The sequence below is a fragment of the Centroberyx affinis genome, unplaced genomic scaffold (assembly GCF_046629955.1).
Source record: "Centroberyx affinis isolate AG114_WGS23_722 - 3 ecotype Tasmania unplaced genomic scaffold, CSIRO-AGI_Caff_v1 ptg004149l_1, whole genome shotgun sequence".
Lineage (NCBI taxonomy): Eukaryota > Metazoa > Chordata > Actinopteri > Beryciformes > Berycidae > Centroberyx > Centroberyx affinis.
In genome coordinates, this window is record NW_027281915.1 from 213,128 (window position 1) to 236,435 (window position 23,308).

Below are 23,308 nucleotides of genomic sequence, written 5' to 3' on the forward strand. Positions count from 1 at the left end.
GGTACAGTTTCAGAGCTAGCCTAATCCATAGGCAAATCAATGTGATTATAACATGGACAACCCAGCTTTAAAAAACAAATTCATGACCTGTGGGCTGATAAGGGCCAATAGAAAAGAGGTGATGCAGGGCAATGGTACGTGTGTCTGTGTTTCTGTCTGTCTGTGTTGGTGTGTGTCTGAGTGTGTGTGTGTTCACTAGATTCATTGCCACCATGCCGTCTGTGTGTATGTGCTGCAGCTGTATGCTACAAAACACAACAGAATAAAACAGAGCTCCAGTCTCTCTCTCGCTCTCTCTCTCTCTCTCTCTCTCTCTCTCGCTCTCTCTCTCTGTCTCTGTCTTTGTCTCTCTCTACTTTCTTTTATTTACGTCATCAAAGATGAGATTACCACTGTGCCAATCAAAGTACTGCTTGGTTTATGTCTAAGGATAATAACACACATATCCACATACACACGTTTCACACACAGTTATTTTGAAGAAATATGCTATACTGTACATTTTATTTGTTTGTAGTTTTCTCTGTAAGTAGGCCTACTCTGTAAAACAGGAGTGGTGCTGACGGAGAACATATAAAGTTTTTCCCTGTTTATGTTATGAAGTATCTAACCTCAAAACCAAGATGAACCCTGACCCTACCATAACCTCTTAACTGCTAAGACTCAACTAACACTCAGTATGCCAGCTAACATGTATTAGGTTCAGAACAAGATGACAAGTCTAACATGCCATCTTATTCCCAATACAATATACTCATGGTACTAGGACATTGTAGTGTAATTGTTCATGTTTTGTGAATGATTTAGTATTAGGACTTTGGAATTAACATACTCGGGGGAATTAAATGTCTAAATCAATTGTAATTATGATTTAAAAGCCATGAATCAAGTACTAGAAAAATTCAAGGCCTTTCAGCCTTTGAAACACTAATTCAAGAGCCATTTTGCTCCCACAAGGAACATTTACATTTGAAAGAGTTTTGTTAAACCAGGGTCCTACAATCCATCCTTACTTCCATGCAGAAACATTGAAGGCATAGCCTCAAGTGAGATTGTTGTGGTGAAGTACATGCATCTCCTTTCTGTTTATCTCCTTTTATAAATGGATTGTATGGCATTGTTCTTAAAGCCTGCTTTAGACAAGAGCCTAAAAACTGAAGGAAAAAATTGCTCTCAGCATTGATATTTTTTGCCATCTCTCTCCCTCTCTTCTCAGCGATCTCTCCCTTGTGCCATAACCTGTTTGCCCTGTACGACGAGAACACTGGCCTGTGGTACCCCCCCAACCATGAATTCAAAATCACAGACGAGACCAGTATCAAGCTGCATTATCGCATAAGGTAAGAATGGCCTCACAACAGATCTGGACTACATAGGAGTTGAATATTGTTAGTATCCAGCTCTGTCGTGTATCTCTGAAAAGTCATCTTGTGTCAGATTTTGACATTTTTCTGATTGACATGTATGTCAATATTTGATATTTTATAATGTATCATCAACGGTTTATCTCGTGTGTACAGTAACATTTTCCAGAGTTTGAACTACAATCTTCAACATTATTAAAAAAAAATAATGGGCAACATTTGATATATCTTGTATAACAAGCAATGCGTCCCTTTCTGAGGCTGTTCAAGTGTTTGGCAAAGCGAATTAATCACACCTTAACTAGTCCAAATATTATGAACCATTTTCAATTATAATTTTGTCCAGGTCTGCCTCGTCTCTAAGTCGCTTTCAGTTGTATCCGGCTGGCTGCTGTGTCAACTTAAGTTTTTTAATAACCATCCACCCATGTAAAAAATACACCTGCGGCGTTTAAGCATTAATAATTCAACAGTAGATTTGAACCATTACTGTATAGCTGCAGTGCACAGTAATGAAATTGTTTACTGTTTGATCATTTATATAATTTTGTGCACCTGCACTTCTCTTTTCCAACAGAGAAATAATAAACTAAAGGTAGGAGAGTAGGAGAAACTACTTGATTATCTTCGTTTTTTAGCTACAACCAGCAGCTAGTATAAGTCACTCTGTTGGTCTGTCAGTCCCAAAAATTTTAAAAAACTTCACTGCACATGTGTTCACTAAGCTGCATCACTGCAACTACGAATCTAACTATGCGTAGGTAGTCGTTACGTTGTGTGATCTTATTCATTGACAATTAATTTACAATTAATTTTAGCAAGTCATAGTGAAGTTTCCACGGGTTTATGCGCACAACCAACAGGCAAGCTATAGCAACACAGTTTGTAGTGTAGCTCAGTTGGTACAACTAAGGAAACCTGAGTGTCTGTCTGTCTTTTACGTTTGTTAATTGCATTGCCCACTTTTCCCCTTTCATTCTTATTGACAAATGACAAACCGTGCATGAAGGCTAATAGTTAAGCTAAACGTACTGCTGAAGGGTACATGTCCACAATGACAAGTGAAGAGGTAGGTAGCAAGTTTACCTTTGTAACAAGTTTACTTGCTTGCTTCATTGATTCCGCCATTATGATAATTTTTTTTCAGGAATGGGAGGGGGTTAGGGCCGCTTTTAAACAGCGATGGAGGAGCCAAGCTAGTTTTAAAAAAATGAAAAGCTACTGAATGGGCCGGGAGGAGCTTCGAGTTGGTTGGGGTTTTGACAACAAGCTTTATAAAAGAGGTGAAAACAGCGGGGATATTGGTTTATGTCATTATGTCTCAAGGAGATCTCCACATAGCACACGTTAGTTTCAGGATTGGTTGTAGGGTCCGAGATCACTTATTGCAGGTTTAAGAAGAACCCTGGCTTTAGAAGAGTTCTGATAAGTATGCAGTGAAAGTTTGGTTATTGTATAAATGTCATAATATTTGTACCTGAATGGATTCCTTTCAAGAGAGCTAAAGTGTAACCTATGGTAGCATTTCGTGCAAAGAGGAAGAAGAGCAGAACTGTGGTGTCACACACACTTCCTCTTTCTGTGCACTCTCTTTCCTTTGACAATAGCTAGAGGAGAGAAAGGCGAGTGTGGTTAGAGACAAAGCATGGTGTGTGTCTTTTGTGTGCAAGTGTATTTGTGTTTGCTTGTGTGTGTATGTGTGTTGTGCTGCAGCCTGCTTTGCATACTGTAGTGCAATCTGCCAACAAGCAGGTTATTGTGGTCAAGTCTTGGATACAGACACTCTCTGGCATAAACAAATGCTCAAAACACACACACACACACACACACACACACACACGTACAATGCAAGAGGCAATAGAGCACTTCCTGTTCCATTGTCTGTGTGTGTCCTCACACGCACACACGCACACACACACACACACACATACACACACACACACACACATACACACACACACACACACACACACATACACACATATGCACACATGCACACACTCGCAGACAAAGCCTATTTATGATTCATACCAGTGTTATAGAGATTTTGGTTCATCTCTGTCATCTCCACTACTTAAGATCCACATGGATCTTTGTTCAGTGCACAGATCAGTAATTCAGCAGCATCATGCATACAGTAATCCAGAATTGCATTCAGCTGGTCAAAGGATCCCTTTCATTTTGAAATTCAGACAAATACCCTACTGCTGGCAGACATCTCTTTCATCCCAAAGCCATAATCCCATCAATGCAAACTCACGGCATTCCATGTTATTTATAGGAGTAGTTTCTTCCTGCTTTTCAGGCAATAACCTCAATAACTGGCAGCAAGTTCCTGGATGAGTAGGGTTTAAATCAATTCATTCAGGAAAAAATATAGCTTGCTGTAAGCTATTGGGTCTGTGTTATCTTCTAATTACCCCTGTATATATGAGTTAAAGGGACCTTTCTCCAAAATAAAGAAGCGTACCCATGCAAAGAGAAGTAGCTTATGGACAAAGTTGAGCCAAAATGTGTACATTGGATTGTCCAACATTTATGTTCTTTTTGGACCTGCGACTGCATCTCTTCTTTAATGTTTTTTTCCTCTTTCTCTCTCTCTTGCAAACACCTTGCATTAATTCTATGAACTTTTATCCTGTCCCTCTGCTGTCAGGTTTTACTTCACCAACTGGCATGGCACCACCGAGGGAGAGTCTCCGGTGTGGAGACACTGCATCAGTAAACTTCGAGGAGGCCTTAGCCCACAGAAAGTACCAGAAGGCACGCCCTTACTGGACGCGGCCTCCCTGGACTACCTGTTTGCTCAGGTGTGTGTGTGTACATCTGCACGTTTCATGGGCTAATGTGGGGAAAGGTTTTCCTATCTACTGTTTTTCCCAGGAAAAAAACTGCCCAAGTTGTAAATCTTGAAGCATCCATTAGGGTTGGGCGATGTCTACCAAATTGGCATATGACGATGTCCACAGTGAAACATCGCGATGGACAATGACATCGTTGTTTGGGGGCGGGGGGATTTTTATACTTTTATACTTTTTACATGTATGTAGCCTATATTAGATATTAATTACTATTTCTATTTTTTGCACATTTGAGCCCACAGCCTATCCTCACCTACTCACCCGGTCTGTCCTTACTTTTCCTCCCTATAGCCTATACTTAAGCAGCCTCATTAAGCAGATCATCTGATTATAAAAAAATATTTAGTATACTAGTCATACTAGACTAATACTAGTCATAGTGATGTAACTGCATAACTGCAGCACTTTGCTTCATGTTTGGTAGGAGTAGTAGTCCGACTCCTATGTTTTTGAAATTTCGGTTCCTAGGAGAGAACGGGAGAGTAGTCCGTTGTGTCTGTCCGTCTCTGTTCATTTCAATTCATTTTCAATGAGAGCTGTCCGTTGTCCGGGCAACGCAACCCAGTTGAACTTTTTCTTGACAGATTCGTCACCGCAAATCAGAGGCGTTTTTTTTAAAATAGCGTTGACGTTCCAAAACAACCCAACGGACAGAAATCTATCCGTTAGTAATTCTGTCTGGCTTTAAATCATGATGTTGCGATGTAGAGGGCTCAGTGGTCGATGACTGTCGGCCATCGGCGACCAACCCTAGCATCCATATACTCCATGCCACCTCAGAGTGAGTTAGAGCCAAGTGTTGTCACTTTAATCCTTTTTTCTTTCTCATTAAAATGCAAAAACATTGAACAACATATATCAACAGACTAGGGCTGCAACTAACGATTATTTTCATTGTCGATTAATCTGTCGATTATTTTCTCGATTAATCGATTAGTTGTTTGGTCTATAAAATGTCAGAAAATGGTGAATAATGTGGATCAGTGTTTCCCAAAGCCCAAGATGATGTCCTCAAATGTCTTGTTTTGTCCACAACCCAAAGATATTCAGTTTACTGTCATAGAGGAGTAAAGAAACCAGAAAATATTCACATTTAAGCTGGAATCAGAGAATTTTGACTTATTTTTCTTAAAAACTCAAACCGATTAATCGATTATCAAAATAGTTGGCGATTAATTTAATAGTTGACAACTAATCGATTAATCGATTAATCATTGCAGCTCTGCAACGGACAATTTGTTTTGCAGACATCTAGAAGTCATTGCACAGTAGGAATTTTAATAACTACTAATAACTACTAAAAATAGCTACTTTATTGAATTGTCCAGATACATTTGGCACCCTCAAATAGAAATATTTTTCTTTAACTGTTGAAAATACCCCCCCAAAAAAAAAAAAAGAAGCCAGTCTGCTCCTTAGCCTCATATAGTCATGTTTACATTTTATACAAAGTAATAAGTATGCAGAGCCAAAGCATCAAATAGTGTGTCATTTCCATTTGCTGATGGAGCTCATTTTATCTGTACGTGCTCATATGTGATTGGTGGGTCTTTATGCCTGCTTATCTAGGTAAATCTGTCTGTCTTTGTGTGTTGTCCAGGGCCAGCATGACTTCCACAAGGGTTTGGCCCCACTGAGGACTTCCCAGTCCGAGGCAGAGCAACACGAGATAGAAAATGAATGTCTTGGCATGGCTGTGCTGGCCATCACTCACTATGCCATGAACAGTAACATGGCCCTACCCACAGCCTCCAATGAAGTCAGGTAATACACACACACGCATACACACACACACACACACACACAGACCTAAATGTACGCAAACATATGCGCTCTTGAATCACTAAGGGTGTGTTCACACCAAACATGTTTGGACTAGTTAAATCGAACTCCGCTGCGTCTCCTCCTCTAGTTTGGTTTGTTTGGGCAGGTGAGAACGATACCATGCGAGCTCAGGTGTGCACCGAGACTGCCTGAAAATGTGGGTCTCAGTCCGCTTCCAAGCAGACTGTGTTGCGGTTCATACAAGTGAGAACGTAATCGTACCAACTACAGGAAACATCCCCCACTTATGGCTTTAAGAGTATGTTGTACGTTGTTCGGCTGTTGATCTATATGGTTTTATGGCTATAAGGATGGATGTTGCCAGCTGATAGCCAGCAGTTCCTCCTGCTTTTCGTGGCCTCATTCAAATGAATAGGAAGTAAAAATCTGAATGCTACAAACTTGTCTAGCTGCATCCGATCTTGGTAAGTAGTTTATATTCTGGTTGTCATGGCGCTCAAGTGCCAAATAACCCCCATGTTAAAACTAAGTGGAATATTGCTTTAAAATGACCCACATACCATGGCATACACATGCACCGTGGTGATCACAGTAAGTAACTAAAGAATCATAGTGGTACGTCGCCCTCCAAGGCCACTCTTATCTACAGTGTGCTCTACCCACCATCTAATGCCCTCATCCTCTATGCAATTCTCTTGTCTAATCTGTTCTCTTTCCTTTATCCATTCATTGTCTCTCAATTCCACCAGCTACAAACGTTTCATCCCTGAGACGCTGAACCGCAACATAAAGCAGCGCAATGTTCTGACACGTATCCGCATCAACAATGTCTTCAAGAAATTCCTCAGTGAGTTCAACCGGCGCACGGTCAAGGACAGCAACATCACGCCGTACGACCTGAAAATCAAATACCTGGCCACCCTGGAGGGCCTGACCAGCGGCCTGGGCAGTGAGCTACTGGAGCCCACTTCGCTCACTGTCACCCAGGAAGGAGAGCTCTGCAACGGAGGCTACCATGGTAGGAATTCAGGGAAGAGGAGGCAGGGTTGTAGTGGTATAGTTGTTCAAGAGCTGGGTACACTATACTGCTGAATAGGTGGGACATAGAATACGTAATAATAATAACTTCAATGTGTGTATAGCACAAAGTCTGCAAGGTGTTTCACAATCAAGAATACATAGACATAGAAACAAGGTTACACACAAAAGGAAGGGCAGCAAAAATGAGGAAACACTACTGGAAATGGAAAGATTGCATAAAAGCACAGCCAGTATCAACCAAGGTAATGGAGCAGGGCGTATAAAGATTATCTCTGTCTGGTTTGACATCCCTGTAACTGTAGAAAGTACTCCCTCAGGTTGCTTTGAATCCCTCACTTCTTTGCATTTTATGTGCAAGGCATTCACTACAATGGGGACAGAATAGCAATTAGAATGAATTGGATTCCGTTAGTGTGGTTAAAATTTTAGACAAAGTTACCAACAAAGAGTACAGGCTAGGCGACTTGTTTCTTTGTTAACATGAGAGATGAAATGGAGGAGTGTCTTGCTACTCTACCACAGATATTTGTTTATTTTACAGTTCTATTGTAATCAACTGTAATAGATTATGGTTAGACAGTGGCTATGTTTACATGCACAGAGTAACCCGGCTATTGGCCATAAGGTCCTATTTGGGTGAAGCTGTTGAACATGAACTTTTCATACCCTGAGATTGAGTCTCCTAGCTGCCATTAATAAACCATTTAACAGAATATTCCTGTCTACCTGTGGCATCTCGTCCACAGATTGAACAGTCCCCCAGCAAAGAAGTATGGAAAAGTTTGTTGACATCAAAATGTATCCATAACACTGTGCGAGTCTGAGTTTGTGCAGACGGTGAAAACCAAAGTGAAAGGAAAGATGATCAAAGTAAGATGATGTCACAGTAACCCATTTAATGCTAGCGTAAGCCATCAATCTTAACTGGGTTTCTCATAATCGGAGTATGATCTTAACTGGGTTATTCTAATCTAGTTATGACGTTTACATGTGTCGACGCAAAATTGGTTGGGTTGAGTAACCGGGATAAGAACGGAAGTCTCTGTGCATGTAAACATCACAAGTAATAACAAGAAGTCTCAAGATGGGGTGGCTACATCTGGAACTGCTGAAGTGCTAGTGTGATGATACAGTGTTTGCTGCCTGTTTCTAGGATACTACAACCAGGGCCAAGGGCAGAACCAGAGTCAGAGCCTGGAGATTAGCCATGACATTCAGGTCCTGGTTACTGGTACCACTGGCATCTCCTGGAGGAAGAAGCCTGCCACTGTGAGTGAGAGTGAGAGAGTGTGTGAGTGAGAGAGAGGGTGAGGATGCTTTTGAATGTGCCTTTTGCATTGTGAATCGATTTTGGAGCAGCACTGTTATTGTTATAATGTCATAAAATATATAAAGAATATTTGTGTATTATCCCCTGCACGTAATGTTAAATGTATTTTCTTATTAAACTTATATCTGCTTTCAATCCTTACAATAGAATGCTGTGATCCCCAAAGAGAAGGGCAAGTCAAAGAAGAACAAACTGGATGGCAAACAGAAGAATGACAGAAAGAAAGAGGCGGGCGATGGCTGGGTGGTGTTCTGTGACTTCCATGAGATCACACACACTGTCATCAAAGAGGCAACAGTCACCATCTATAGACAGGACAACAAGAGGATGGTGAGACACACACACAAACAGTGCAAAGAGACATTTTGAATGACGAGGAACATTATACACAGACAGACAGATACACACACATACAAAAAGACTGCACGTTTGTATTAAAGATTATATAATGTGCTCTATGAGTATCCAAATCATCTTAGATATCTACAACAATGGCAGATACTGTGGGTGAAATGTTCCTGTTGTTGGTTAAGAAATAGTTTTTACATAAACTGCAGCACTCACATATTTCCTTGAGGGAGAGAGCGGAAGCACACACACAGACACACAGCTCTCTCAATTTTCATTTGCGACTGACAGTTTTGTTTGGTGTGTTTAGATATGATGAAAGCATTGCAACATGACCTGAATTGAGCTGCGTATGTGCGTGCATATGTGTGTTGGGCTGTTGCCTCATTCTTATTTAAGTGTAGTTGGAATTAGGGTTTGGTAAAGGTCAGTGTTAGGCATGTAGTTGTGAGGGTTAGTCAGTGGAATGTCCTGACAGGTATAGGAGAACTTGTGTGTGTTTGTAGTGGACTCTGGCTGTCTCTGAGCTCAAGCTTGTGAACTCTGCACATAGCATCACCATTGACCTTTCTCCACACAGTTTAGCACTGTGCCGCTGCAGGAGAAAAGTATGGCTCAGGCTCGTTTCAAGTGGGAATTAAGGCGAAATAACAGCAAGTTGTTAATATTTGTTCAATCTATCAAAAACAGGGTGGTTGCGGGTGTTGTAATGAGATGGGAGGAACAATACAATTGCATTTGACTAAACTATGATGCAGAGGTAGAATTGGCTATTACCTTGTGAAATATCTGTTGAGTGGCTTGGAGCCAGCGGGACTTGAGTGCTACGTTGGATGAAATTAGGTCAGTTAGACTTTGATCTTGATTTTAAAAAGTATGGGTACCACTAAAAGGCTCAAGTAAAGTTTGCCAAAACTTGGCTTCCTTTCTAAATCTAAGCCTTTGGTCTGTGCTTTGTTTTTTTCTGCCAGAACAAAGCAAACTTTACCTTAATTGACTTGCCTGGCTTGGTGCTGGTGTGAAAAGAAGTGAGATTGCTTTAATAGACGGACACACACAAACACCTGGGAGCTAACCAGTACAACCACAGCTTCGCCTTCAATTCACCCCGGCCTGTCCAGATATTCCCAGTCAATCTGGGGATTCAAACTGACAAGATTTTAGTCATAAACTTGTTTCTCTAACCATTTAGGCTATAACCAGTCATAATTCTAAAGCTTAGAGTTTGTAGTGTGTGACATGTGGTTGAGGTTCAACTTCTGCAACATGCAGCAATTGGATTGAATTTACTAACCTAAGTATAACTATAAAAAATTGCTAAGCAGTCACATTATTAGGTGGTAGGGCTGTCACTTGTTTGGTGGTATTATAAAATTCTAGTCGAAAATTCTATAATTTATTGTAGAAAATTTAATTCCTGTGCCTCTGTTGAAATGCCCAAATTAGATTTCCATTGTGATTTGTCTTAGTATGATATAGCCACAACGTGATCAATTTTCTCACTCTTTTTTACAATCAGTCGAAATCATAGCCTGTACTACTGCCTCTACGTGTACATGGATGTACAGATCCAGTTGTGACTTTTTCATTGCTCTTACTCTAACTGCCCACCCCCACCCCTCCTCTCTCTCTTTGTCTCTCTCTTTCCTCTTTCCAGGAGTTGCAGCTGGCTTGTAGGGCTGAGGCTCTGTCCTTCGTAGCCCTGGTGGATGGATATTTCCGGCTGACAGTGGACGCCCACCACTACCTGTGCAAGGAGGTGGCCCCTGCTACAGTGGTGCACAACATCAACAATGGCTGCCATGGACCCATCTGGTTAGTACTGCATATGTGTGGGATAGGTGTGTTTGTGCATGATTCTGTACCAGCAAAAGTGCACACTTGTGTGTGTTTCTTGTGTCTGTATGTGTGCCCGTTTTTTCTAGCTTAGATTTTCTGTTATTGGCGTGCAGTATTAAATCATAATCAATATTGTGTTAGCCCACACAGGCAATCTAAGGACAATATGTCATTACACTGTTGTTCATCAATAAACAAGCTGTTCCTGACCTTTGGTTGTGTTTGTCCATGCCCTCTCTCCCTCCCTCCCCCAGTACAGAGTACAGTACGCTCCCTCTCACTCTCTAGTTTCCTTCTCCAGTTTCCTTAAAGGAATACACCAACATTTTGGCTAATAAGCCTTTTGATCAACTTAACATTGTGCAAAGCGAACATTGATAGGATTTTCATCTTTTTGTGTCCTGTATTTAGTGCACAATGGTGCATATGCTAATACCTTTGAGGTGATGCTATTATCCACCACACAAACACACTAGACTAAAGTGATAACATGCCCTGTAATGAACTAAAATAAATACAGGACACAGAGGTGAAACTGTCTTTGTGTCACACAACAGTCAAGCAGACTGATTGAGGTTATTTGCCTAAAAGCCTGTCTACTCCTTTAAGCAGTGTGCATCTGAAAGTGTCTAAGAGTGCTGCAGGTCTTCATAAATCATATCCTACTATAAAAGCAAGGAATCTCTGTCTGTGTCTGTGTCTGTGTCTGTGTCTGTGTGTGTGTGTGTGTGTCCTTCGCATATCTCGAGAACCGTTCGTCCAATCTACTTCACATTTGGTGGGTGTATTGCTGGGGACCCAAGGACGTGCAGTGTTGGATTTGGTGCAATTTGGACACGCGACACGTTTAAACTTTGAATAAACAAGCGAACAGCACTCTGTGCAGCAGCGGGGTGGGGCGAACAGCGCTCTGTGCAGCAGCGGCACGAACGTGCACTGCACTAGTTTATCTAAACTCAGATAAATAAAATTAAATATAGCATTTTAAGATTTATTTTCAGTTTTAGTGGTCTTAAAAATTTGCGGCTCCTCAGTTCGCTGTTGCTTACCATAAATCAGCCCAGACACACAGACCCATATTCTGATAGGATGTACGTTTTGTTTTCATTTTCAAAAATTTTCAGAGGCAGAACTGGTCTTACATTTCATTCAAACTGACATTAAAGTGTAAAGTTTAAGTTGATGAAACTTGCAGACACTCTCAATCTACGTTTGAGGTAATCGCCCCCTCTGGTTGTGTTTGTCCCTCCCCAGTACGGAGTATGCCATCTACAAGCTGCGTCAGGAGGGCAACGACGAGGGCACCTACATCCTGCGCTGGAGCTGCACCGACTACCAGTACATCATCATCACTGTGGTCTGCACCGAGGTAGGCCCGACTCATACTCATTAACTGTTAAAAGCAAAAATTCTCTTTGGTACAGTATCTTCCTTTGTCAATACAATTATCAGGTGTGACTCTTTGCTCTCCTGGATGAGTATTTACCACTGGCAGTCTGGCTCTTCTATCTCTGTCAACAACAGCTGCAGATAGAAAGAAAATGACCTGTTGAAAAATACACTAATAGAATAAAAGTAAAGGATTTTTTAAATTCAATCTATCAATCTATCTGCCATAGTTGGTACATGTATTAGGGGTCTGAGTAAAAACAAATGTGGAGTCAAAACATATCCATTTCTGTTTTAGTGTCTGTTTAAGTTCCCCATCACTGCTTTAAAAAGTTACAGGGAAACTGGTTGCATGGTCAATTCCAACTGTGATGCTGCTGTACAGGCTTCCTTTGTCCTCATAGCAATAACCAGGAAATTACTTTTAGCTGTACTCTAAACAGTTTACAGTGCTTTGTGGCTAAAGTGAAAGTCTATGGGAATTAACCCTCTCTTATTATAAGGACAGGCAATGACTAACAGCCCAGTCATGTGTTGGAAAGGCCTTGTTGTTCTGTAGGTCATTCACTGACCCAGTTGCAGTATACACTCTCACACACCCACACATACACACAGAGACGTAGCAGACCAAATGTTGTACAGTTTATTTTATATCAGATTACAGCAGGCTTATTAGATAAGGGCAAGTCTCTACAGTACAAGGCAGCATTATGAGTCAACATGGGATCAGACACACACACACACACACACACACACACACACACACACACACACGTGTGCACACACTCATACACACATTCACAAAGCTGACCCTCTGGGTCTTAGGTAAATAGCCACTGTTTAGAGAGACTGTTTAAACATGATGTAAACAAATGTAATGTTGAAACGTGTAATAAAGTCGGTGGGTGTGTGTATGTTACTTGTATTTGTATCTGTTGAGCTTCTGCCTTTTTAACAGAATGTGATAAACCATTTGCAATAGAAACATAGATAGTTTATGTGTTTAATATAGAGAAGTCCTACTGCCCTCCAAACCAGCCATTTAACGAGGTGCAGGTGCTCTACAATCCTGGACAATTATAATAGAAAAAGGTATCCACAGGCTACTTCCAATAGGAATAACCCACAGATGTGGACCAGAGCACTCAGCAATTACAGCACTAATATTTTATTATGAAGGGAAAAGAATAAAACGACTAACATTTCAGCAGCATTTTTCTTGTGTATGTGTAGTGTATCCAAAACACACACACACACACACACACACACACTCAAAAAGCCCTTTGTTTTGTTTTTTACAGTACTGAAATTAACTTTTCTCTTTATCTCTTTACACTCTCTTCCTCACATACTCCCACTCTCTTCCTCTTCCTCCTGCCTTCTTCCTCACCCCACCCGTCTTTTCTCTCCTCAATAAAACCTCCCTCTATCCCCTGCCCCCTCCTTTGCACCTTCCATCTCATATTCTTTCCCCTGTCTCTTCCCCTCATGCCTTCCTCCCCGTCCCTTTTTTCCTTCTTCCAATCTCTCTCCGTCCCACCCAGCTCGACCTGAAGGAGTCTCGTCCAGTGCGTCAGTATAAGAACTTCCAGATCGAGGTGGCCCCCAACGGGTTCCGCCTGTACGGCACCGAGACGTTGCGGCCCACGCTCAGGGAGCTGCTGGAGCACCTGGAAGGCCAGAGCCTCCGAACCGACAATCTCTCTTTCCAGCTGCTCCGCTGCTGCCCTCCACAGCCTAGAGGTAGGCGTCATACAGTCACGCAGACACAGACAGATACAGTAGAGAGAGTGACAGACATGGAGAAGTGGACAAAGACACACAATAAACAAGCCAAATGAATAGAAGCATGCATTGATTGAGGAAAAAGGCTTCATTTAGACAAGGGTAGACATACTGAGCACTGGCCTTCGTTCTCAGGTGTGCCTTGTTTACAAGCACAATGAATGAAGAAATGAAGAAAGGTTGACTGGCAGAGCAATTTCCCTCGTGTAAAACATTTGTGCACTCCTTGGCCTTGTATCCATTTTATTGTGCTACAAAATATAAATAAATAAATATTCATTGAATGAAGTTTACACAAAACACTATCAATGCGAAAAGAAAAGTTCAGGTATGGTTCAAATAAAATAAATTCAAAACACAGACTTATTAAAAGTTGTGTTTATGTTATTGACTCAGAGACGTGCATTGGAAACCATCTTGCATCCAGGGCCTTGATAAGTTGAAAAGTATCACAAGAAACGCAATGGATGTGATGCTCGTTGATGTGATGAAAATGCCACCACTTTTTTAGGAGTGCAATAATCAATCTTGTGAGCCAACTGACATCAGCACTGACTCCCTATGGCTCTACACATACCAAACAACACTGTGTCACTTTATGTGACACAAATACCTGTGTGACACCTGTGACAGTGATAATAAAACTCCTACTTCATGTCTCTGTTTTTAGTAGCGCTGCAGAAGCAACTGGAGCTCATTCTTTCTCAAATGCTGTGAATTAAACATGCAAACATTCAAATTACTAGCTGCTGGATAAGTCCTTGTATATTCTATTGGTTGAGAAGAGGACAGTTATTCTTTGGTACCACTAGTACTACATTTTCTTAATTGCAGGTTTATCCTTATTAGTCAGGTCATGGCTTGCTATTACTATTTGATTCCAAGGCCCTCCATTGTAACAAGCAATGATAAAAAAAATTGAGTTTCGTTTACTCTAACAGCCTTGACACATTCTTAAGAAAATAGATGCCTCCAAGTGTGACCTCCAATGTGTGTGCGTGTGTGTGTGTGTGTGTGTCTCACTGGCACAGGGTAAGTGAGGCGTGGTGCCACCGTGTGTGTGTGTGTGTGTGTGTGTGTGTGTGTGTGTCTGTCTGACTGTGTGTGAAACAGTGACAGAGAGGAAGAGAGAGTTGTAAATGTGGGTTTCCGGAGCCAAAGCACCCCTCTTCTGTTTACTTCACACAGGGAAAGGTGGAGCCATGCGTGCATGTTTGTTTGGGTGTGTTGAGCTGTTTATGTGTGTTGGAGGTGTGCGGTATTGTTTTGTGAGGTTTAACGTCATACTGCACGACTGTTTTGATCTGCTTCAGAGGAAGAAAAAAGACAGGAGCATCTAATGTCTCGTCCTTTTTAAAACATTAATGATGCTTTAGATAACATCCATACTAAACATACAAATACAACACTATTAAGTACACAATCCCCAGAATATATATTTTTTAGTGATTCTTAATGTTTTGGTTTACTGGCTGTTTTACAGGTTTGGGGTCTTATGCATGATTTCTAACAACAAAATAATGTTGTGTAATGACAGGTGGCTTCAAGGAGTGCATATAAGAAGTGAGGACTTGCTGGGGGAGTGAGAACATTTTGGCCAGTTTTAGGGTTAGGTGTAAGTTAGTACAAGTTTGGATTACATTTAGTTTAGGTTTTAAGATTAGACATGTAGTGGAGAAGGTTAAGGTGTGCATTAGGAGTAGGCGGTAGGGATGAATGTAGTGTAAATGTAGTCTGTTGATGGTCTTCTATGCGTGTGCAGTATGTATGTGTGTTAATGTGGGTGGATACGGTGTTGCATAAGAACACAGTTTGCATGTTACAGAACGGTGCTGTAACACAGGCATGTTAGGCGAGTGCAGCTACCTTTTTTTTCTTAAACCACAGTGCGCTGGTTTTGTCACAACATTAGTTCTATGACACCCACAAACACACACACACACGACAACATGCTCAAACACACATTTTCACTTCGTCCTCCCACGCACAGACCCGTATATACAAAAAATAAACAGGTGTCAAAACAGTATGGTAACCCAACCTGAGGAGCTTTTCTCATCATTGCCACATTGACATAATTGTTTAGAGCTTGCTTGACCACATGTAAACACTTTCATGTTGAACCCCAGTATAACTGTGCATGTCTGTTTTGATATATTTCTTGAAAGACACTTTGTTGTTTGTGTGTGTTTGTGCTGCAGAGGTGTCTAACCTGCTGGTGGTCACTACGGAGAGAGCGCGGATCCCTCAGACGCCCATGCAGGAGAGCCAGCTCAGCTTCCATCGCATTCTCAAGGAGGAGATCGAACAGGTACGCCACTGTCCATCACTCAGTCTGTCTGTCTGTCTGTCTGTCTGTCTGTCTCACGGTATGGTGGTAATGTGGTTAATCAGGGTGTCTGCAGATCCTTAAAAACATGAAAAATTTGCTAAATTTAAGGACTTAAAATGTATTCAAATGTTTTAAATACAGTTATTAGAGGTATTATGTTTTTTACCTCGCTATGATAGCTTTTATATATTTATTATATATTATTTATTTTGTGTTTTACTTTTATATATATATATACAGGGTATATACAGAACAGGGTTAGTAGTACAGTATATCTCATCATTTCTGCTTTAATAACCACAATTGAACTTGATGTCCCTTAACAAATTTTACAAATTTTATACTCCCCATTTATAGTTTCAGAACTTCTATATCCATGTTCAGTAGGCTGGTTTTCCCAGCTTTGTTTCTTCATTTTGGTTTTTACATTGGTCTCGAAATCATTTCCAGGTAGCAGTAAAAAGAAATCTTAAAAAGTCTTAAATTTGGCTTTCTGAAATCTATTCCTATTGTTGTGTCCTATTGTTCTAGCAGCTGTAGTTTGCAGGCTGGAAGCGGCTGTCTTATGTAACGCTCTGTTTTCCGGTGTCCCTGCTGCGTTCTAGGAAGAGCACCTTGGTCTGGGGACGAGAACCAACATCTACTCCGGCACGCTGAGGGTGAAGAGTGAGGAGGAGGAGGATGCAGCTTACTCATCCTTCCAGAAGGTCAAGGTGGTCCTCAAGGTGCTGGGTTCCGGACACAGGGACATATCCCTGGTGAGAAACACAACACACACATATACATCTTTATACTTCTGTCCTTATGAGGACCCTCTATTGATTACATTCATTCCCTAACTCCTAACTTTGACCTAAAGCTAATCCTTATTCTTCCTGCTGTCTGTCTCTCTCTTTCTGTTGCCAGGCTTTCTTTGAGACAGCCAGTATGATGCGGCAGGTGTCCCATAAACACATAGTGCTGCTCTATGGAGTGTGTGTTCGCCACCTGGAGAGTAAGTACAAATGAAGAACTCTGTGTGTGTGGATGTGTGGGTGTGTGTGTATGTGTCTGTGTCTGACCGTTTTGTCTTTGTGTTTGTGTGGAACAGATATCATGGTGGAGGAGTTTGTCCAACCGGGACCACTGGATCTGTTTATGAGGAGGCAGCAAAGCCCGCTCAGCACACCGTGGAAGTTCCAGGTGGCCAAACAACTGGCCTCAGCTCTCAGCTACTTGGTGAGAGAGACAGAGAAAACACACACACACATACTCACACACACACACACACACACACACACACACACACTCACACACAAATATATGCAAATAAGCATAGAAGTACGCATACAAGGGATTGCCTACACAATGTTAGATCCATGTCAACATTAACATAATTAAATAAAATAAGACCCCCGGTTTTATAACTAATGGATTTGTGTTTGTGTGTGTGTGTGCGTGTGCGTGTGCGTGTGTGTGTGTGTGTGTGTGTGTGTGTGTGTGTGTGTGTGTGTGTGTAGGAGGACAAAAAGCTGGTCCATGGCTTTGTGTGCACTAAGAACATCCTGTTGGCCAGGGACGGACTGGGCACCGACGAAGGAGGGCCCTTCATCAAGCTCAGCGACCCAGGAATACCAATCACTGTGCTCACCAGAGAGGGTCAGAATTCACACACACACACACATACACACACACACACACACACACACACACACACACACACACACACACAACAAGGTTATTATCATAAACTGAAACTGAAACTAGAGGGAAAAAACCACATGAAAAAAACAGTTTAAAATCTAAACCTAAAATAAAACTATATTGCCTGGTTCATAAATTAGAGCATAAATTTAATTCCTAAACATAAAATAAACACTCCACACTAACTTCTATGTTATTCCCCTAATCACCTGTAAATGAAAGAATTAAAACCAAAATGAAAACACAAGTAAAACCAAAGTTATATGTAAAAACTAATGCTAAAATTAGAAGACTTTGAAAAATTAAAACTAAATTCATAACAAACTCACTCTGAAAACTAAATATAACTATACAAAAGTAGAAAAGTGGCAGTGAAACTGAAATAGAAATGAAAACTGAATTAAATACAGGAAACTATTATAACCATGACACACACACATGCATTTGGATCCCATGGGTCCTGTGCCTCCAGCATGATGGATGGCCACTCAATGGAGCTAATTCCAAAATGTGCTCCCAAATTAGCAGATAGATAGTATTTCCACCAGCTTGTAGCCAACTTCAGCTCCGTTCACACACCCACCCACACACACACACTCAGGCACACACTGACAAATGTGCAACCTTGTCACATAACCAGTACATATTGCACTGGGTGCATTTCCCTTTAGGAGTGTAATTTGGTTTGTAAAAGCTAGATCTGGGGTTCAGGGAAGACGGCGCGACAAGGTCAGCTCTCAGATTGCATGATTCCCCACAAATGGGCGCCTCATGTTTCTGCTTGTCCATTAGAGCCAGGAGTTGTGTGATATAATGCGGTATGGCTACACAGATGGATGGACGGCCCAGAGGACGGACTGGAAATGTCTCTGCGCTAATGTCCAGCACAGGAACACCCCTGGGAATGCTCCTCCCTCCCTCCTTCTTCCCAGCACTCTCTCCACCGCTCTTCTTCTTCTCTCCATCACTCTTCCAATCAGCCAGTATTCCAGTTACAGCCGCGTGTCCTTGTACAGGGTCTTGATTGAACGTGTAGTGGCTATAGATAAATGGACAGACTGGAAATGTACATGCTGTGGTCCAGCACTGAGAGACCCTCTGGGAATTCTCCTCCCACTTCCCTTTTTCCCAACGATCTCTTTACTCTAACCCTAATCCATTTTTCACTTGCTTACCCATTTTCTCTCTCTCTTTCTTCTCCATCCTTTCCTTTCTTGCTCCCATCTCCCTCTCCATCCTCTCCATCTTTCCATCCAGCCCCCGTCCCTCTTTCCACTCTCTCTCAATGAGCTAGTCAGTCATCCTGTGTTCCAGTCAGAGCTCTATATGCTTCTACAGTATACACCTCTCATGGATCTGTGGAGCCAGCCAGCCAAACGGCAAACCACGGAGGTCAGACAGCCAGACAGTCGTTCAGCCTGTCTTCCAGTCAAGGCGGTATATTTCAGTCAGCTGATGCCGGGCTTTTCAGGCTTAGTGGAGTCAGTCTGTCAACAATCCAGCCAGCCAGCCAGCCTCTGTTCCAGTCAGAGCAGTAACTACTTTGCTGTGTATTCCTGTTAGGTGGAGCCTGGTGGGAAGATATTGGCTCAGAGCCAGTGGCTTGAGGGCCTGCCTCCACCATTAGTTCCAGGAAATCTTTTTTTCACCATCAGTTGTTAGCAAAGAGATTGCATAAGCGTTTGGTCAAAGTGATTTCACACTTAAAGAGACGTACCAGTTAGTCAGAATTCCACACATTGCGTCAGTCTGACCATTAGATTTGTAATTTCTGTTAAAAAGTTGTTACTCAGCTAACTATCAGGTGACAAAAAGTGGATGTTCAACAACTTACATATCCACAGACTATGTAACCCTAACCCCATTTTTAAACCTAAACCCACCCCTAACCTGGCGCTATTTCTAACATTAATCCCAACCCTAAGATTAACCCTAGCCCAGACATTGAATATCTATAGACTGCACAGGACAGAGCTTGTATAACATTCTTGTTCTACTGGTATATAACTGGAGTGATATTTTAATATATGGAGCCTGATGGAGACAGGACTTATCTGTTCTATAACTGGCCCAGGTCACATGGTAGTGTGTTGAGAGACTTCCCATAATCATCTTCATAGACAGACAAAGTTTGTCTTTGATGGTGCACTGCAGGCAAATTAGTGACAGTGGCACTTAAATATAAATATAACAAGGTGTGAGTACATGCATTTGTGTGTTTCTCTGTAGCACATTCATCGTTGGCATGCAATGTTTAGCTCCAGTAACAGTAAAAAAATTGTATTACTGTGAAAATGTAACCTTAACTATGAACCTTCACACCTTAGCTGCAAATTTTCATACAGCTCCCGCAACCTTATTCTTGTTTTTACGAGTAAAGAATATGTACTTGTTTTATTCGCTGTGAAGCTATGCCAACACAGACTTCTTTCCACTCTGCAGAGTGTGTGCATCGTATCCCGTGGATCGCTCCGGAGTGTGTGAAGAACGTGAACTACTTGAGTGTGGCAGCTGACAAGTGGGGCTTCGGCACCACCCTGTGGGAGATCTGCTATGATGGGGAGGTCCCCCTCAAAGACAAGAAACTCACCGAGGTGGGGAACACACAAACAAACAAACACTGAATCACTAATACCCTCTTTTTACTCAAATTTGATGCCTTCACCACCTCCCTGTTTCCCTCCTCTCCCGTTTATTCTCTCTGTGTCCCTTCTTCTTCTCCAACCACCTTTGTCCATCAACCCATACCCATGATCCTATCTACCCTTCTTTGCAAGCTCCTCCCCATTCATACCCATGTCTCTATGTCTCTTGTGTTGAGCAGAAGGAGAGATTCTATGCTACAGAGTGTCAGTTGGCCACCCCAGACTGCAGAGAGCTGGCTGAACTGATGACCCACTGCATGAACTACGACCCCATGAAGAGACCCTTCTTCAGGGCAATCGTCAGGGACATAGACATGCTGGAGGAACAGAGTATGTGTGGATGGAGTTTAGGAGTGTGTGTACTGTACATGCATGTATGTATGTGTGTGTATGTGTGTGTGTGTGTGTGTGTGTGTGTATGAACGACAACTCCAGGAAACATTTTTCTCCCTTTACTTCTTCCTTTAGTGCCACCACAGACAAAGGCATGCTGGAGGAGCGAGAGAATGTGTGTATGTGAGGGTGGAGGTTGCTGACTTTGTGGGTGTGTGTGAGCATTATGTCTTTAAGAGTCCCTGTCAACTGATAGATTTGTTGCCACACAAGGAATGGCCATGATCATTAATGACATGACTAACAATGTAGCAATATTGCAACAATTGTATTGCCATTGCATCAGACTTTTCTTCTTTTTTGGGTGTAAACCTGTTGCAACCAGCCTATTTCAGAGATATTTTAGATTCACTGGCAATGTGACTATAACTTTTCCACAGTCGAGATCCTCTATATTTCAGGGAGAACTGGCAGTGGGTAGTCTTGAATCTGACTTTGTAGGTCAAGGGAAAGGTTTTCTGGTTGATGCATGAATAAAAATACATAGGATATATAGAAATTTATATTGAAGATGGAAGAAATATGTAGTTTATGAAATAGTGCTGCATGAACATACAAACACTTGTTTTTATTGTGAAATCATGAAACAATAGTATGTGACATCCAAGGATGTGTAGTTGTAACCATTTGGAGGGCTTTTTTTCTAAAGGAGAAAAAAAAAGTTAAAAAAAATAAGGTCTGCACTCAAAAAACAATGTTCCGGCTTACTTCATTTCCCCTGCATATTGAGGGAGAGCCAAGCAGTGAGATGTTTGTGCCTTACACATTTTATTTTGTATCAAGAAAAATAATTAAAACTAGAAAAATCAGTAAATGTAAGCCATTGAGACAAAAAGGTACAACATTGCACCTTTTTTCTGAATGCACACTGCAAGAAAGACAGGTTGAAAACAGGTGGAGGTGCAATAATTCAAGGCAGCGGTTTTCATTTGACATATGTTGTGGCATACGTTGTGAATGTTTTGCATGTTTCAGATCACACCTAGAAGCAGTCTAGTAAGCTATGCAAAGAGAAAAAGTTGTTGACTTGGCCTTGATGTGCATGAGGAAGTTCACTGGGTTTATGATCAGTGATCTTCCCCTTAACTGGGCCCCATGGCAACATACCTCACTCTCTTCTTCCACCTGCTGGCCACAATTGGACACTGCTTTAGCTTATTACCCCTTGACATCTGATATTAAAATCCCATGACAATTACAAGATTAAGTTAACCATATTGAATTATGTTTAAGTACACTTAAGAGGATTGCAATCAAAATTTCCCAAACCAACATCAGTGGTACTTTGGGGTTAATCAGGTTGAATTGCTTTTTTTTTTTTGCTTGCACACACACTTAATACAAGCAGCTTTTAGCCCTATCAAATCCCACATCAACATGCCACTTCTACAGGGATCTGTCTAGCTGCTGTTGAATGGCCCAGTGTAACAGTAAATTAGTGTGGGGGAAACTTGTATGCCTTCACCACCTTGCTTCCTATCAAATAATTGGGTATTTATGATGTATGTTTTAACTAGTGTATGTCATTTATGTTTTCTTTCCCTCTCTTTCAGACCCGTCTATCAAACCTGTGCCCACACCAGAGGTTGACCCCACAATGTTTGAAAAGAGATTCCTGAAGAAGATCAGAGACCTGGGAGAGGTAAGCTAACCCTGCTGTCTTTGTGCTGTCTTTGTGCTGGATTTGTGCGTTTGTGTTAATCTATCTAAATCCGACCGCATATATGAATGACCAAAGATGGATTCTTGCGTGATCCTTGTCTAGGGCCACTTTGGCAAGGTGGAGCTGTGTCGCTATGATCCCCGGGGCGATAAAACAGGGGAGCTGGTGGCCGTCAAGTCGCTGAAGCCTGAGAACCGAGATGAGCAGAGCAACAACCTCTGGAGTGAGATTGGCATCCTCAAGGAGCTCTACCATGAAAACATTGTCAAATACAAGGGCATATGCCAGGAGGAAGGTGAGATGGAGAGAACACACACACACACAGAAGCACACACAGACATGAACAAACACACATGCACATAGACACACATGAAAGCACACATGGACCCATGCATGCAAGGGTGCACACACCCTTCTCTCTATATGTTCAGCACCATCTCGTTTGTGTGTGTATTTATGTGTGTAAATTTGTGTGTTTAGGTGGTCGGGCCATCAAGCTGATCATGGAGTACCTTCCAGCTGGCAGTCTGAAGGAGTTTCTCCCCAGGCACAGAGGCAAAACCACCCTCAACACCCTGCTGAGCTACGCTATCCAGATATGCCAGGTAACACAGTGTCTTTTCACAGACCTGCTGGCTCAGACAAGCTGGTACCACCAGACATTTCTGCATTTAAAACCTCTACAGGCAGAGGAGATATGGACTCCATTTTGCCAGTGAAAGGCATGCTTTAGATGGTGATCTGTTTCAACAGTCAATCTGTAGCCAATACTGGACTACTATGTAATTTGTCAAAGACATATCGACAACGATACATAAAGGCAGGCGCAGTACAGTATACTGTACAGTAT

The 23,308-nt window shown here is 41.8% G+C and overlaps 1 protein-coding gene across 1 annotated transcript in view; it reads left to right on the forward strand.

The window, feature by feature from the left end:
- The window catches only part of jak1 (Janus kinase 1), a 47,352-nt gene that overhangs the window by 18,283 nt on the left and 5,761 nt on the right, over window positions 1-23,308 (forward strand). The window contains exons 3-21 of the mRNA XM_071542670.1: window positions 1,217-1,340; window positions 4,021-4,174; window positions 5,826-5,989; window positions 6,760-7,028; window positions 8,205-8,320; window positions 8,529-8,711; window positions 10,387-10,544; window positions 11,823-11,937; window positions 13,502-13,700; window positions 15,944-16,053; window positions 16,680-16,832; window positions 16,981-17,068; window positions 17,165-17,292; window positions 17,574-17,712; window positions 20,200-20,351; window positions 20,582-20,732; window positions 22,349-22,437; window positions 22,561-22,753; window positions 22,939-23,063. Coding sequence (XP_071398771.1) covers window positions 1,217-1,340; window positions 4,021-4,174; window positions 5,826-5,989; window positions 6,760-7,028; window positions 8,205-8,320; window positions 8,529-8,711; window positions 10,387-10,544; window positions 11,823-11,937; window positions 13,502-13,700; window positions 15,944-16,053; window positions 16,680-16,832; window positions 16,981-17,068; window positions 17,165-17,292; window positions 17,574-17,712; window positions 20,200-20,351; window positions 20,582-20,732; window positions 22,349-22,437; window positions 22,561-22,753; window positions 22,939-23,063 — 2,810 coding nt within the window. The remainder of the gene's footprint in view (window positions 1-1,216; window positions 1,341-4,020; window positions 4,175-5,825; window positions 5,990-6,759; window positions 7,029-8,204; window positions 8,321-8,528; window positions 8,712-10,386; window positions 10,545-11,822; window positions 11,938-13,501; window positions 13,701-15,943; window positions 16,054-16,679; window positions 16,833-16,980; window positions 17,069-17,164; window positions 17,293-17,573; window positions 17,713-20,199; window positions 20,352-20,581; window positions 20,733-22,348; window positions 22,438-22,560; window positions 22,754-22,938; window positions 23,064-23,308) is intronic.